Source organism: Antennarius striatus, chromosome 19 (assembly GCF_040054535.1).
Source record: "Antennarius striatus isolate MH-2024 chromosome 19, ASM4005453v1, whole genome shotgun sequence".
Taxonomy (NCBI): Eukaryota; Metazoa; Chordata; class Actinopteri; order Lophiiformes; family Antennariidae; genus Antennarius; species Antennarius striatus.
The window spans coordinates 600,001-615,590 of NC_090794.1; the positions used below are offsets into that span (position 1 = coordinate 600,001).

General features: G+C 51.9%; 1 protein-coding gene and 1 long non-coding RNA gene across 2 annotated transcripts in view; one reads left to right on the forward strand and one right to left on the reverse strand.

The window, feature by feature from the left end:
• nmbr (neuromedin B receptor) overlaps positions 1-6,696 on the forward strand; it is a 6,965-nt gene extending 269 nt beyond the window's left edge. The window contains exons 1-5 of the mRNA XM_068342779.1: positions 1-427; positions 3,431-3,572; positions 4,866-5,081; positions 5,746-5,984; positions 6,063-6,696. The exon at positions 1-427 is cut by the window's left edge and continues 269 nt beyond it. Coding sequence (XP_068198880.1) covers positions 12-427; positions 3,431-3,572; positions 4,866-5,081; positions 5,746-5,984; positions 6,063-6,222 — 1,173 coding nt within the window. The 5' untranslated portion in view covers positions 1-11 and the 3' untranslated portion in view covers positions 6,223-6,696. The remainder of the gene's footprint in view (positions 428-3,430; positions 3,573-4,865; positions 5,082-5,745; positions 5,985-6,062) is intronic.
• Positions 6,697-12,036: 5,340 nt separating this feature from the next.
• Positions 12,037-15,304, reverse strand: LOC137613686 (uncharacterized). Its single transcript, XR_011038967.1, has 4 exons — positions 15,145-15,304; positions 14,801-14,892; positions 13,570-13,716; positions 12,037-13,076 (listed from the first exon to the last, which is right to left on the reverse strand). It is a non-coding gene; the product is annotated as an uncharacterized lncRNA (long non-coding RNA).
• Positions 15,305-15,590: the final 286 nt, after the last annotated feature.

Below are 15,590 nucleotides of genomic sequence, written 5' to 3' on the forward strand. Positions count from 1 at the left end.
CTCCCGCCGCGATGGACGATGACTTGCTGTCGTTCCTCCCCCCGGGGTCCGAGGCTGTGAACCCGAACTCCACGGAGGAGCCGCTCCGGTGGGGGTCCCCGGACGGGGGGGACACGGTGCACCTGGTGCTGCGCTGCGTCATGACCTCCGTGTACGTGCTGGTGATCTGCGTGGGGCTGCTGGGGAACGTCACGCTGCTGCGCATCTTCATCAGCAGCAGCGCCATGAGGAGCGTCCCCAACATCTTCATCTCCAGCCTCGCGGGGGGGGACCTGCTGCTGCTGGTCACGTGTGTGCCGGTGGACGCCTTCCGGTTCTTCTCGGAGGAGTGGGTGTTCGGGGAGGCGGCGTGCAAACTGATCGCCGTCATCCAGCTCACGTCGGTGGGCGTGTCGGTGTTCACCCTCACGGCGCTGAGCGCGGACAGGTAGGTGTGTGTGTGTGTGGGGGGGGGGTCACGTGTTCCACAGGTGGGAACACAAAAAGTGATTCTTTCACACTTTATGAAGGTTTAAACAACGTTTTCATCACGTGGTTTTCTGAGGAAGACTCCGCTGATGAAGCACCACGTGACTGACATCAGAGTTGAATCTGGATTCTTGAACTCCTTCCGATCCGGATCAGAACTATTGATCCGTTCCTCCTGATGCGGATCAATAGTTCTGCTCCGGGTGAGAAATCAGAACAAAACAGTCGACAGACGTGAACTCGTGTGTTACGTCACTGGGGGGCGGGACCTCGGTCTTCACGTGAGTTTAGAGTTTAAGTTGAAGTTCCGCCAGCAGCCACCAGGGGGCGGTGCGGCCAGAACGCAGAGGTTCACGAGTTCACAAACAGGAAGCTGCGTCTCCACGCCGCTGCTCTGATGTCGGCTTCATCATCACCACCTCCTCTTCATCACCGCTCCATCGGGCTCCTCGCCGCCCTCCAGTGGGCGGAGCCTATAGCGAGGCCTAGCGTAGCATAATGTTATCACTTCAAGTTATTCCGGATTAGAGAGCAGAGACGTGTGATTGGTCCGTTTCACCGCTGCGAAACCAATGATAGCATTAGCTCTAGAGCGGCGGACATGCTAATGCTAAGCTACAGCGACAAGGTGGTGTTAACTGCAGCAGAGGTGCTAATGCTAAGCTTAAGCAGAGTGCTAATGCTAACACACACTTCCTGCAGGAGAACACACACTTCCTGCAGGAGAACACACACTTCCTGCAGGAGAACACACACTTCCTGCAGGAGAACACACACTTCCTGCAGGAGAACACACACTTCCTGCAGGAGAACACACACTTCCTGCAGGAGAACACACACTTCCTTTCCTGTGGTTTTGGGGTCACGTCCGGTTCCGACCTACATTCCAGGAACCGCCACCAGCTGGAGGGGGCCGCCCCGCCAGCGGCGCCGGGTGAACAGGTGTGGCGTTATTAAACCCCCCCCATGATGAGTTCTGGTTCGACCACCTGTCTGTAAATCCGCTGCAGCTCGTGTTGGATGGGGGAGGGGTGGCATCCCTCGGCGCGGGGGGTGGGGGGGTTACGGTTAGCGTGTGGCGCGTTGGCGTGACGCCCGGCGGCGTGGCGGATGTTATTTCCTGTCTGCTAATCGCTGCCCACCAATCAGACGCTCCTCTAATTAGCAATTAGCGGCTTAATTCTCTGTGAAATACGAGGCCCCCCCCCGGCCGCACTTCAGATTGCCGCGTGGCTCCGCCCCTCTGGGCGGCGCTGTCCAATCAGAACCCAGAACAGACCGGAACCTCAGAGGGTCTGAGGACGCAAAGCGGAGCTGACAGACCCCCCCAGACCCCCCCAGGGCGCCACGCTGAGTGAAATCTGATTTCCTCGCTCCGTTTGCGAAGCAGAGCGACGTCTAAAACATCTGACGGAGGGGGCGGGGCGGGGGGCGGGGCTTAGGGGGCCATGCTCAAATGGTGGTTTTTGCAGTTTCTGTGTGTGTGTGTGTGTGTGTGTGTGTGTGTGTGTGTGTCTGTGTGTGTGTGTGTGTGTGTGTGTGTGTGTCTGTGTCTGTGTCTGTGTGTGTGTGTGTGTCTGTGTGTGTGTGTCTGTGTGTGTGTGTGTGTGTGTTCAGTATTCATAGGTTCTGGTCCTCAGGTTCTCCTCCATTCATTCATCAGGACGGTGGAAACAAATGTTCCTGAAGGTCACTCTGAGATCCAGATCCAGGTCCAGATCCAGGTCTAGATTTAGGATCAGATCCAGGTCCAGATCCGGGTCTGTTCATGTCAGGCGATGATGTCATCGGCGGTGTCCTTCCTGGAAGTGTCGTTCCCGGACCCCCCCCCCCTGTGGGGCTGTGACCCCGCCCCCGGGGCTCTGAGGTGCTGGATCTGGTGTCGCTGACAGGAAGTCGTTTCACTGATGGATCCTAATCAGGTTCTGATGGAACAACGAGACGCCGGCGCCGAGAGGAGCAGCGGGTCACACCAGGACCACAGCTGATTGGTTCAGAGGGGAGGGGGAGGAGTCACACCAGGACCACAGCTGATTGGTTCAGAGGGGAGGGGGAGGAGTCACACCAGGACCACAGCTGATTGGTTCAGAGGGGAGGGGGAGGAGTCACACCAGGACCACAGCTGATTGGTTCAGAGGGGGGGGGAGTCACATAGAGACAGGAAGGAGCAGAAAGAGGCGGGATCATCATCATCAAACCTACTGGACGGATGGTGGATGGATGATGGATGGATGATGAACGGATGATGGATGATGGATGGATGATGAACGGATGATGGATGATGGATGATTGATGGATGGATGATGGATGGATGGCAGATGGATGATGGATGGATGATGGATTAATGGATGATGCACAAAACTAACATTTTCTCTGAATCATTGCCCATTGGTCAGCCTTTAGGAGTGGGCGTGGCCATTTGTCCCGCCCACCCGCCGCTCCGCTAACAGGAAACAGTTTCTGTCTGTTCTCCCGCCGCCGCCCGTCGCTTGAGCTCTCGGGGGCCCCTATGTGCCGCCGCTGTGGTGATCATGTGACCTTTCTGCTCAGCTGGCTCGTCGCTCGTCCAGATGTCAGCACGACTAAAAGGGATTTGATGGACGGGGGCAGAGCGCCGGCCCCTGATTGGACGTCAGAGACGCCTTCAATCACGTTGCTGCCAGCTGGAGGATTAGCGCCGTTAGCTTGTAGCTCAGATCACAGCGGCTCATCCCGTGTTTCAGTCGGGTTACCTGTGGCCCCCGCCGAGGTCGCCAAGCGTGTGATTGGCTGCTGTGACCTCTAGTGGCGTGTGATTGGCTGCTGTGACCTCTAGTGGCGTGTGATTGGCTGCTGTGACCTCAGCGTGACTCTGTGTCGTCGTTCCGTCCAAACGGTGTTAACGCCGACAAAACAATGCTAATGTGGTGACTGTCCTCTGATTGGATGTTGACCCCCGTCCTGCCCACTGATTGGTCCTCAGGTACAAGGCGATCGTGAACCCGATGGACATCCAGAGCAGCAGCGCCGTCTTGTGGACGTGTGTGAAGGCGGCGTCCATCTGGCTGCTGTCCGTCCTGCTGGCCGTCCCCGAGGCCGTGTTCTCACAGGTGGTGTCCATGCAGGTAGGACCAGGAAGTACTGCAGGAAGTACTGCAGAAAGTACTAAAAGAAGTACTATAGGAAGTACTACAGGAAGTACTACAGGAAGTACTACAGGAAGTACTGCAGGAAGTACTACAGGAAGTACTGCAGGATGTACTAAAGGAAGTACTACAAGAAGTACTACAGGAAGTACTACAGGAAGTCCTACAATACTACAGGAAATACTACAGAAAGTACTACAGGAAGTACTACAGGAAGTACTACAGGAAGTACTACAGTACTATAGGAAGTACTGCAGGAAGTACTGCAGGAAGTAGTACAATACTACAAGAAATACTACAGTAATGCAGGAAATACTAAAGGAAATACTACAGGAAGTACTACATGAAGTACTACAGGAAGTACTGCAAGAAATAGCAAAGGAAGTACACCAGGAAATACTACAGTAAGTACTACAGGAAATAGCACAGGAAGTACACCAGGAAATACTACAGTACGTACTGCAGGAAGCACTGCAATAAGCACTAAAGTACTACAGGAAATACTGCGGTACTACAGCAAATACTACAAGAAATACTACAATACTACAGGAAATACTAAAAGAAATATTACAGTACTAAAAAAGATTATACAATACTACAAGAACTACTGCGATAAATACTATGATGCTACAACAAATACTGTAATACAACAATACTGTATCACTATAGTAAATACTCAAAAACGATAATACTGCAACAAAATGAATATACACACAATACCACCCCAAATATTGCAATACTACAATAAATAAAACTACAACATGACAATACTTCATTGCTACATTAGCTATTACAATGAAAACCACTTAAGCTGTTGGTTTTGTCGTTACCATGGAAACAGATGTTGTGATGCGCTGATGATGGGAGGGGCCAACAGCTGTAGCTCCTTCTCACCTGTGTGTAACTGTGTGTGAAGCTCCGCCCTCTTGGACTCTGCTCCTCCTCCTCCTCCTCCAATCGCTCCATCTCTTTATTCTATTGGACGGCCTAGATGATGACGGTGGCTCCTCCTCCCCACAGAGGCCACGCCTCCTGTCAGGAGGGCGCTCAAACCTTTCTTTCTTGACGCCTGTTCCTGAACAGACGCTGATTGGATGAGTCATCCGATTGGTTGATCGTTTAGAGCCGGTGCCTCTTTGATGGGCGGGGCCTAACGACCCTCCCCCTTCACCGTCTCAGTCTCGGCCGACAGACGGGCTGCTGATGATGTTATCGATGCGTCGCTGTCTCCTCCTCCTCACTCCTCTCTCGTCTTCCTCGCCGGTCCTTCAGGGTCACGGCGACGACGCCAACGCCACCTTCGCCAACTGCGTGCCGTACCCGCTGTCGGACCCGATGCATCCCAGAATCCACTCGCTGATGATCTTCCTGGTCTACTTCCTGGCGCCCCTGGTGGTCATCTCGGTGTACTACTTCCACATCGCCCGCACCCTGATCCGCAGCGCCCACGACATGCCGGGCGAGGTCAGCGACCACACCAAGAGACAGGTGGGTGGGCGGGGCTGCAGGGGTCACCTGACCACCGCCGGGGGGGGGATTGTTTCCTAAACGGGCGGGGGAGGAGCTGGCCGCGGTCCGTCGGGGGGGTTTCACCAGATCGATTGGGGCCTGACGCTTTTTGCACCCACACCTCCCATCCGTCGCCACGGCGACAGACAGCCAGTGGGGGGGTGAGGGGAATCACTTCGCGCGCTGACGGGGGCGGGGTCAGGTCAGGTGACCACATCCCCTTTCAAAGAGAACAGGAAGTCTGTAGGGTTTTCACAATAAAAGTCCAAAATTCCAATATTTAGCTAGCAACTAACAGCTAATGGCTAACAGCTAATGGCTAACAGTTAGCAGGTCACAAGTGAACCGGATCACCGATGAACGCTCACGTCCTTCACAGCTGATCGATCATTCATTATCAGGATGAAGCAGGAAATGGGATCATTGACCCCGCCCACAACAGAACAATCTCGAACAAGCTCCACCTCCTCGCTCTTCAGCTTTGAAAGCACTGACAAACTGCCCTCCAATCAGCATTCATGTAGCATCAATTAGCATCAGTTACCATCGGTTAGCATCAGTTAGCATCAGTGGTCGATATTCTCACCTCGCCGTTTAAAACTCTTAACCCCTCCCCTCTGACTTGTGGCCCCGCCCCCTGCAGATGGAGACCAGGAAGCGTCTGGCGAAGATCGTGCTGGTGTTCGTGTTCCTGTTCGCGCTGTGCTGGCTGCCCAATCACGTGCTCTACATGTACCGCTCCTTCCACTACCAGCAGGCCGACCTGTCGCTCGCCCACATGCTGCTGACGCTGCTCGCTCGCGTGCTCAGCTTCTCATCCTCCTGCGTCAACCCCTTCGCCCTCTACCTGCTGAGCGAGAGCTTCAGGAGGCACTTCAACAGGTAGGCCCCGCCCCCTCCGCCCAAACACACCTGGGAGCGCACCAGGGCTGGCGTGCTAACGCTGTTCGTCCTCTCCAGTCAGCTGCGGTGCGGTCGAGGCCCCGCCCCAGAGCGCCAGGCCAGCTACCTGCAGAGCACCTCCCACATCCGCCTCACCTCCATTAAGAAGACCACGCCCACTACCGCAGTCGCCACGGCAGCCAACGGCGGCTCCAGCAGGCAGGAGGTGGCGCTGTGAGGAGGCCGCCAGCTGGAGGCGCCAGAGAGCGCGACCGACGGCGACAGCATGACAGCCCCGCCCCCTCCGCCCTGCCCCCCGACCTCCAGATGAACTGACAAACGTGTTTATAAAGAAATGCTAATGGCATGATCGCTACGCTAGCATGCTAACTGGAATGCTAACCATCTGTAACTGAAATGTCTTCATGATCGGGTTGTAGGGAGGAGTCTAATCGCTGGACCGGTCCGGGTCTGACCTCCAGACGGGTTTGGACTGACTGGAGCTATGCTAAGCTAACATCACCAACTGAAATCAAGACGTAATGGAACCTGGCCTGCTGGAGTGGGCGGAGCCTCCTTCACAGTAAAGCCCCAGAACAACGGCGCTGGGTCCGGGTTCTGACTCAGCGCTTTGTGTCGCCACTTTAGCATGAATTAGCATGTGTGCTAGCAGACGTGGTGTGTTGATGTTGTTGTTATTGTTGTTGTTGTTGTTGTTGTTATTGTTGTTTGTTGTTGTTTTCAGTGACCCTCTAATAAACGTCCAGCACCAGAACCGGACCCGTCTAATTACTGAGCTGCCATCGGTTCGAGTCCCTCGGGTTGCCGGGCGACCCGTCCCCATGGAAACACATAAAGAAGCAGGATGACGCTCCCGTTGATGGACGAGCACGCAAACAAAACGCGCCGCTTCGTCCCGTCGTTGTCATGGAAACGCAACCATTCCGGGGGGCGGGGCGACGGCGTGGCGCCGCTGCTCGACCACGTGACGCGCATGTTCATCAAGTGTCGCTGACTGCTGAGTCATCGCTCGTCTTCATGGCGGCGATTGATGCTACAGCCGTCGCCATGGTTACGGCTGCTGAGCGCGAGTACGAAGGGATGGCAGGACCCGTCAGGAGTGGCTAGTTTAAGCGGTTAGCATTCAGCAGCACTGCTCTTCATCTGAAGTGATGATGAGTGTAATTTACTCCAGGATTATTAATCTATCTGGATGAGGGCTAGCGTTAGCATTATCTGAACATAGCGTTAGCATTATCTGAACATAGCGTTAGCATTATCTGAACATAGCGTTAGCATTATCCGAACATAGCGTTAGCATTATCCGAACATAGCGTTAGCATTATCTGAACATAGCGTTAGCATTATCTGAACATAGCGTTAGCATTATCTGAACATAGCGTTAGCATTATCTGAACATAGCGTTAGCATTAACCATGCTAAAGATCCTGTGTGACCAAGGCAAACCGGGTTCAGGTGGGCAAACAGCTGATCTGTGTTCACTTGTTTAACTGGGTTTTAGCGTCATGTTAGCTTAGCATTTGTACTAGCATTAAGCAACAATTAGCTTCAGAATGCATTTCATTCTTTAGCAAAATGCTAGCGATGCAGAGATGACTGACCTGTGCTTCTTCTCCTGTGGCCACGCCCCCTCACCCTCTGCACACCTGTGTGTCATCAGCTCATCGGGGCGCCACCCACCTCATGTTCACCTGCTCCTCCTGCCTGTAGCCCCGCCCCCAGGCCCGCCTCATCCCGGAGTGTGTGTGTGTTGTGTATTGATCGTTTGTCTGGGACCCTCCCTCTGATTGGCTCTGAACCGACGGCGCCGGAACGCCGTTAGAACCGCTGACAGTTCTGAGGCGGAACAAACGCCTTAAAGCAGCACCGATCGATGTTATTGATCGGCTGTCGCCGCAGCGAGGGGAGCGTGATGGGTTTGTGTTTCAAGCCCTTCCTGATCAATGAAGTCCATTTAACCCGCCTCCGATCGCTGACCAATGAGGTCACACGACACCGGACTCTTGTCCATGGACTCACCTGGGGGGTGGGGCCCGAGGGAGCTGATGTCGGCAAAATGATTATTGATCGGCTCCGTTCATAAACTAGAAGCTGGCCCATTGAATGAAACGTGTGTGTGTGTGTGTGTGTGTGTGTGTGTGTTAGCTTAGCTACCCTTCGGTCTCCACCACCTTCTGACAGACCTAATTGGCTCCTCCCACTCCACCCGCCTCCCTTTACAGGTGTGAAGGTGGAGTTATTCCCAGCCGACCAATCAGAGTCATCCCTGATTCACTGGAGGAGGAGGAGGAGGAGGAAGGTTAACAGCTGATGAAATAAGAATGAACATGTGGATCACCTGCAGCAGAAACATGTGACATTTACCCACAATGCATTGCAGTTTAACTTCATTAATGACTTACATCTAAGAACCAGTGACAGGATCTGATGGGGAAACAGTCCAGGTTCACACAGTGAAACAGTCCAGGTTCACACAGTGAAACAGTCCAGGTTCACACAGTGAAACAGTCCAGGTTCACGAGGTGAAACAGTCCAGGTTCACACAGTGAAACAGTCCAGGTTCACGAGGTGAAACAGTCCAGGTTCACACAGTGAAACAGTCCAGGTTCACACAGTGAAACAGTCCAGGTTCACACAGTGAAACAGTCCAGGTTCACACAGTGAAACAGTCCAGGTTCACACAGTGAAACAGTCCAGGTTCACACAGTGAAACAGTCCAGGTTCACGAGGTGAAACAGTCCAGGTTCACGCAGTGAAACAGTCCAGGTTTACGAGGTGAAACAGTCCAGGTTCACACAGTGAAACAGTCCAGGTTCACACAGTGAAACAGTCCAGGTTCACACAGTGAAACAGTCCAGGTTCACACAGTGAAACAGTCCAGGTTCACACAGTGAAACAGTCCAGGTTCACACAGTGAAACAGTCCAGGTTCACACAGTGAAACAGTCCAGGTTCACGAGGTGAAACAGTCCAGGTTCACGCAGTGAAACAGTCCAGGTTCACACAGTGAAACAGTCCAGGTTTACGAGGTGAAACAGTCCAGGTTCACACAGTGAAACAGTCCAGGTTCACACAGTGAAACAGTCCAGGTTCACACAGTGAAACAGTCCAGGTTCACGAGGTGAAACAGTCCAGGTTCACGAGGTGAAACAGTCCAGGTTCACGAGGTGAAACAGTCCAGGTTCACGAGGTGAAACAGTCCAGGTTCACGCAGTGAAACAGTCCAGGTTCACGAGGTGAAACAGTCCTGTATCGTCAGTGGAGGACGTTCCAGGTGGGCGGAGCTTAATTTTATTCTGGACTTTGTTGTTCTCTGAAAAGTTCCCTCAAAAGTTCTAGAAGCTGAGCTCTTCTGGTTGAATTGATGGAACCTTTTTGTGGTCGGGAACAGACCGACCCCCCCCCGGCAGGACCCCCCCAGACAAGCCTTAAACAGACATCTGTGTTTCTTAGACCGGCGGCGTCGGATCGATCCTTCGACATTTAATCAAAGCAAAGGTCACGACCTTCACAAAGTTAGAGACGCGACAGGAGAGAAGCTCCGCCCACCGGCTCCATCTCTTCAGGAGGCCCCGCCCATCAGGACGGCTCCAATGAAGCTGGAAGAAGTGGGTGTGATCAGCTGATGCAGAACCTCAATAAACATATTAAAAATAATCAATAACTAATCAATCTCTACCTCGGGTCTGTGATCTATCGGATCCGGTTCACCTCTGGACCAGGACCCGGGTCTGTACCTGTCCCGACCACTGGCCCTCCTCTTCCTCACCTCAGCTGACAGCTGCTGCAGTCGACGAAGAGGAGGCTGAACCCTCTGCCCTCATCAGCCTGAAGGGGGTGGGGCCTCAGACTGAGGGTCCACGCCGGCACGGCGGCGGTTTCGCCTGCAGGAGGGGGCGGAGCAAAGGCCAGCTCGTCCATCTGACCCGTAAACCACTGACTGGCCTTTTCAGAGCCGTTAAACGGATTAACGTCCAGGAGCCTTCATCCCGCTGACAGCCCCCCCCACCACCACCACAGGGGCGTCTGGAGGCAGACGGCGCCCGCCGGGGGCGGAGATCTACACCGCGTTCACACCTGATGGAAGCGGTGCGGTGGACAGATGTTAACGCCCACTTTTGGTGTGACGGGGAGGGGCATCAGAGTGAAGACCAGAGGGGGCGGGGCTTATGATTGATGGAACATGTCAACTGAACGCACCAATGACATCATCATCATCATCACCATCATCATCACCATCATCACCATCATCATCATCACCATCATCATCATCACCATCATCATCACCATCATCACCGTCACCATCATCACCATCATCACCATCATCATCATCATCATCATCACCATCATCATCATCATCATCACCATCATCATCGCCATCATCATCACCATCATCATCATCATCATCACCATCATCATCATCATCATCACCATCATCATCACCACCATCATTACCATCATCATCACCATCATCATCTTCATCATCACCATCATCATCACCATCATCACCGTCACCATCATCACCATCATCACCATCATCATCATCATCATCATCACCATCATCATCATCATCATCACCATCATCATCGCCATCATCACCATCATCATCATCATCATCATCATCACCATCATCATCATCAGTTCTCCACCACGACTTCAGAAAGTCTTTGTCTTTAAACTTTAGTCCCCCCCCCCCCGTCTGACCGCCCCCCCGTGTCTCTGTCCAGTGAGGCGGGTCGATCTGTAGACGGTTCCTGAGCAGGTGATCCTCCTTTAATGAGCATCACCCCGAAGACCATCAAGGGAAACAGACAAGCCCCGCCCCCTCCTGACACGCCGTTCTGCTCTGGTGCCCCCCCACCCCCCACTCCACATCCCCCGTTCTGCTGGACCAGAATAGAACCAGGTTCCTGACGGGGCTGAAAAAACTGGACATAAACCCCCCAAACAGCCTCAGTTTGATGGGTAACCATGGAAACGGGTGAACGACAGTAAAGTGAGTAAACGGCGCGGCGGGACGCGATTGACGACGCCACCTGATCCCTGACACTCATCCGACATCTGCTCACCCGACATTAATGACGGCGAGGATGGACTCCACCGTCTGCTGCGGCTAACAAGCTAACGAGCTAACGGCGGCGTCCTGCTGATGGCGTGGGTTTTATTCCCCTCCCACAAACAAGGCGGGGACGGATTGATTTAAAGAGGGCGGCGGCGGATAGACCTGACACACCCGCCTCTTTCGCTCCTCCTTCACACCCCATACGCCACGCCCCCCCACGAAACCGAAGCTATTGGCTCACTGGGGCGGGGCTGGGAGCCACACCCATGTCACACTGATCCTCAGAATCAATCAATCAATCAATCAATCAATCAATCAATCAATCAAAGACATGATTGATCATGAGAAAAGGGAGGGTTTGAAGGTGAAGGGTTAATAAACATCCTGACAGTCCAGAGGCCTGGACCCTAAAGCTGGACTACGGTTTAGCCAGATAACTTCAGGCTTAACCCTGGATTTTCGGTACCATAAAGGTGGCTAACTTTCTATCGGGCTACGTTGTCGTGGTAACCTATGCTGAACACCTAACCTGCTCCGGAGCAGGATAAGTTCAGGATAAGATCAGCAGGTATACCAGCCCCACCCACTGACCAATCAGAGCTCAGCAGGTATAACAGCCCCACCTACTGACCAATCAGAGCTCAGCAGGTATAACAGCCCCACCTACTGACCAATCAGTTCTCTTGACAATGGCCCGTCCGTTTCCTGAGAACCCGGTGGAGCTTGGTGACAGTGGGGGGGGGGGTACTGTGAATTTTGGTATCGATCCGATACCAAGTAAACACAGGGTAGTATCGACTGATACCGATACTTTTTGCTTGGACGTGTCATGATCATTGAATTATTGATCACTGAATCATTGAGCACAAAGATTTTAGGCAATAAAACGGTTTCATGTTTTAATAAATAACTACAATTCAAACTTTAACAGTATAAAATAAAGTACTTCTACTACAACGACTGTCTCAGAACAAAAGTCAAGAGAGTCAAACCAAAGGAAGCAGCGACGTAACGTAATGTTATTTCAGGAATTAACGTTTGTTCAACACTTTAATGTACACGCTTCACAATAAGTTAGAGATTATGAGACGCATGTTTGGGGCAATAAATATTACCCTAAAGGAAATGGTGTTTCTTCTCTTTCACTATATAACTTTTATTTATGTCACTACAATTCAGACCAAATAGGAAAGCAGTCACATCAATAACAATATCAATAACATATTGGGAACCTTGTCTTTTTATCTGATTACTTTAGGAATAGAATTAATCAATAGATTGATCGATTCCTTGGGTCATGGATAGCTGTAGCCCTTAGTAAACTGATCCCAGGCCAGTGGCCAGGTAGGGGGAGGGGCTACAGGTGTACCTGAGTCACTCAGGCAGAGACTCAGAGGGTAGCAGGGGGTGATGGGAGAGGGGGGGGGGTGTTTGCACAGAGAAGCGGCGCTTTGAGGAAACTGGTGGAGGAGCGAAGTATCGATCACAGGACAACGGTATCGATCCGATCAAAGTAGTTGGTATCGATAATATTGATATTTGGATCGATCCGCCCACCCCTAGCGATTGGTCGCATGCAGCAAACTCCGCCCTTTTTATGTGAGCGCCCACAGATCTAGAGTGGACAAGTCTGGATTGAATTAGTGAGTTGATAGCCGGCTTTATGGTACCGAACATCTGGAGGGTGGATGTCTGGGTAAGTGAAGCCGGATACGTAGGAGGAAGCCTGACTAGGTTAATCCAGCTTTGTGGGACAGGACTCTGGTGTCCTTGTTGTTGTTGTTGTTTATCTGCTGCTTATTTTCTCTCCTCTTCATCAGCAGCGTCTCTTCTCTCGTCTCTTTTCATTCCATTCATTCCTCCTCTTCCTCCTCCTCTTCCTCTTCCTCTCACTTCAGCCGTTCTTTCAAGGGTTCCTTGAAAGCCGCCCCCCCCCCCCCGGTGTTTTCTCATTTCCTCTTCATCACCTCCTCCTCCTCTGGATCATTTCATCCTGAGAGCAACAGGAGCCTGTTATGAAAGTAAATAAGACTGAACTGAATACACAACAAAAGCAACAACAACAACAGTAATGTTAATAATAATAACAATAATAATAACAATAATGATAATAATAAAAATTATAATAATAAAAATTATGATAATAATAACAATAACAATAACAATAACAATAATACTAATAACAATAATAATAATAATAACAATAATAACAATAATAATAATAATAATAATAATAATAATACAGTGCGCCCTCATTCTTTGCAGTTAATCCGTTCCAAGAACCACACGCCATTAATGAATCTGCGATCGAGATCGCGATCTTATTATTTGTAGTAATTTAAACGTTTCTGAACCCCCCCACACTGACATTAAACCACCTTCTATCTGGGTTACCTTTAAAACACTTTTGTGTCTCACGGAAGTCAGAGACTCACAGAACGTAGAACACTTCAGGATGACGTCGGCCAATAGAAAGCGAGTACGGTGTCACATGACTGCCTACCATAAATCCACGATGAGGTGAAGACATGAGCGTTGATGGGTGATTCCGTCTCCGTAGAGACAGCGTGATGGACAGCGTGATGGAAGACATGATGGACGGCTGACAGCAGACGAGGGAACCAATCACATCCAAGGACGGCTTCCTGAGCTGAGGACGAGATGATTGGTGAGGCGGCGCTCATCAATCAGATGAACTCCGGCCATCAGAGACTCGACGGGAGGTGATCGGCCACACTCCAGTGGGCGGGGCCTCCCCCGCCGGCGTGACGAGCAACAGATGAGTTTGTTTCCTCAGAGATCAGAAAGCGTTGGGGACAAACTGACAGGAGCGAGGGAACAGCCCGGACCCGTCAGCACGGCGAGGACAAACAAACATCATGTCATCGCAACGCAAACCAGGACCATCTGTGTCCACCGCGCCGCCCGGCGCCGCCGGCCCCACGGCGCCACCAGACGGCCGCCAGATGGGCGAGGATTGGGTTGTTTTTCTACCAATCAACTTCCTGTTACAGGAACTTATGTCGACGATCTAAAACTGTGATGTCAGCGTCCAGAGGGAGGTTCAGAACAGACAGGAAGTAGTGTCTCTGAGGCTCCGCCTTCACAGACATGTGACCTCATCAATAGTGACGCCTCAAGATTTATGAGGAATGCTGAACGGATCTCCCATCCATTTTTTCCCCTGTTAAAAGGGTTTTTGGGGGGAGTTGTTCCTTATCCGATGCGAGGGTCGCACTGCTTGCAGTGCACAAAGGTCAGAGGGATATCGTCCATGTGCAGATTGTAAAGCCCTTTGAGACATTGTTTGTGGATCTGGGCTATATAAAAATAAATAAACTTGAAAACTTGAAACTTGAAACTGAACCTGGATCGTATCACTGTGTGAACCTGGACTGTTTCACTGTGTGAACCTGGACTGTTTCACTGTGTGAACCTGGACTGTTTCACTGTGTGAACCTGGACTGTTTCACTGTGTGAACCTGGACTGTTTCACTGTGTGAACCTGGACTGTTTCACTGTGTGAACCTGGACTGTTTCACCGTGTGAACCTGGACTGTTTCACTGCGTGAACCTGGACTGTTTCACTGCGTGAACCTGGACTGTTTCACTGTGTGAACCTGGACCTTCTGGTCCATCAACATCAGATCCTGTCACTGTGTCTATATTTCAATCATTAACAATGTGAAGCTGCAGTGCATTGTGGGTAAATATTACAGACAAGAGAGACTCACCTCAGATGTCTGTTGCTAGGGAACACTGATGATGTCATCAATCGCAGCTCAAGCATCAACCCGATTCGCTCTGACATGTCTGAAGGTCATTCCTGCGTTGGGGAGACGGAGAAGCGATACTTGAAAGGTCGCGACCCGACCGTGTCCCGGGCAACCGTCAGTCAGGTCGTTCATCTGGGACGTTTGATCCCGACTCAGACCCCGCCTCTGGGCCCTCCTCCAGAAATATCTGACTCCTCCCATTTTTGAGTCCTCAGGATGACATCAGGAAACGACCTGGCGTCTGTGTGTGTGTGTGTGTGTGTGTGTGTGTGTGTGTGTTCCGTGGTCAGTTCAAGGTGTACCTGAGGGTGGGCGGGGCGATGCCTGAGTCTCCCTCCAGGTAGCATCTCACCCACTGGACGCTTAAATCCACCTGAAGCCGTCGTCCAACGAGGCGCCTCTTCATCCCGAGGACACGCCCTCCTCTTCCTCCTTGTAGCTCCGCCCCCTCCTCCTGCAGGAGCGCTTGTTCTGGGTTATTAACGAGGGAGCAGATGTAAAGCAGCCGTTAGCGCAACGCCACACACACACACACACACACACACACACACACACACACACACACACACACACAGACACACACACACACACAGACAGACACACACACACACACACACACACACACACACACACACACACGCGCACACACACACACACACACAGACACACACACACACACACAGACACACACACACACACACACACACACACACACACACACACACACACACACACACACAGACACACA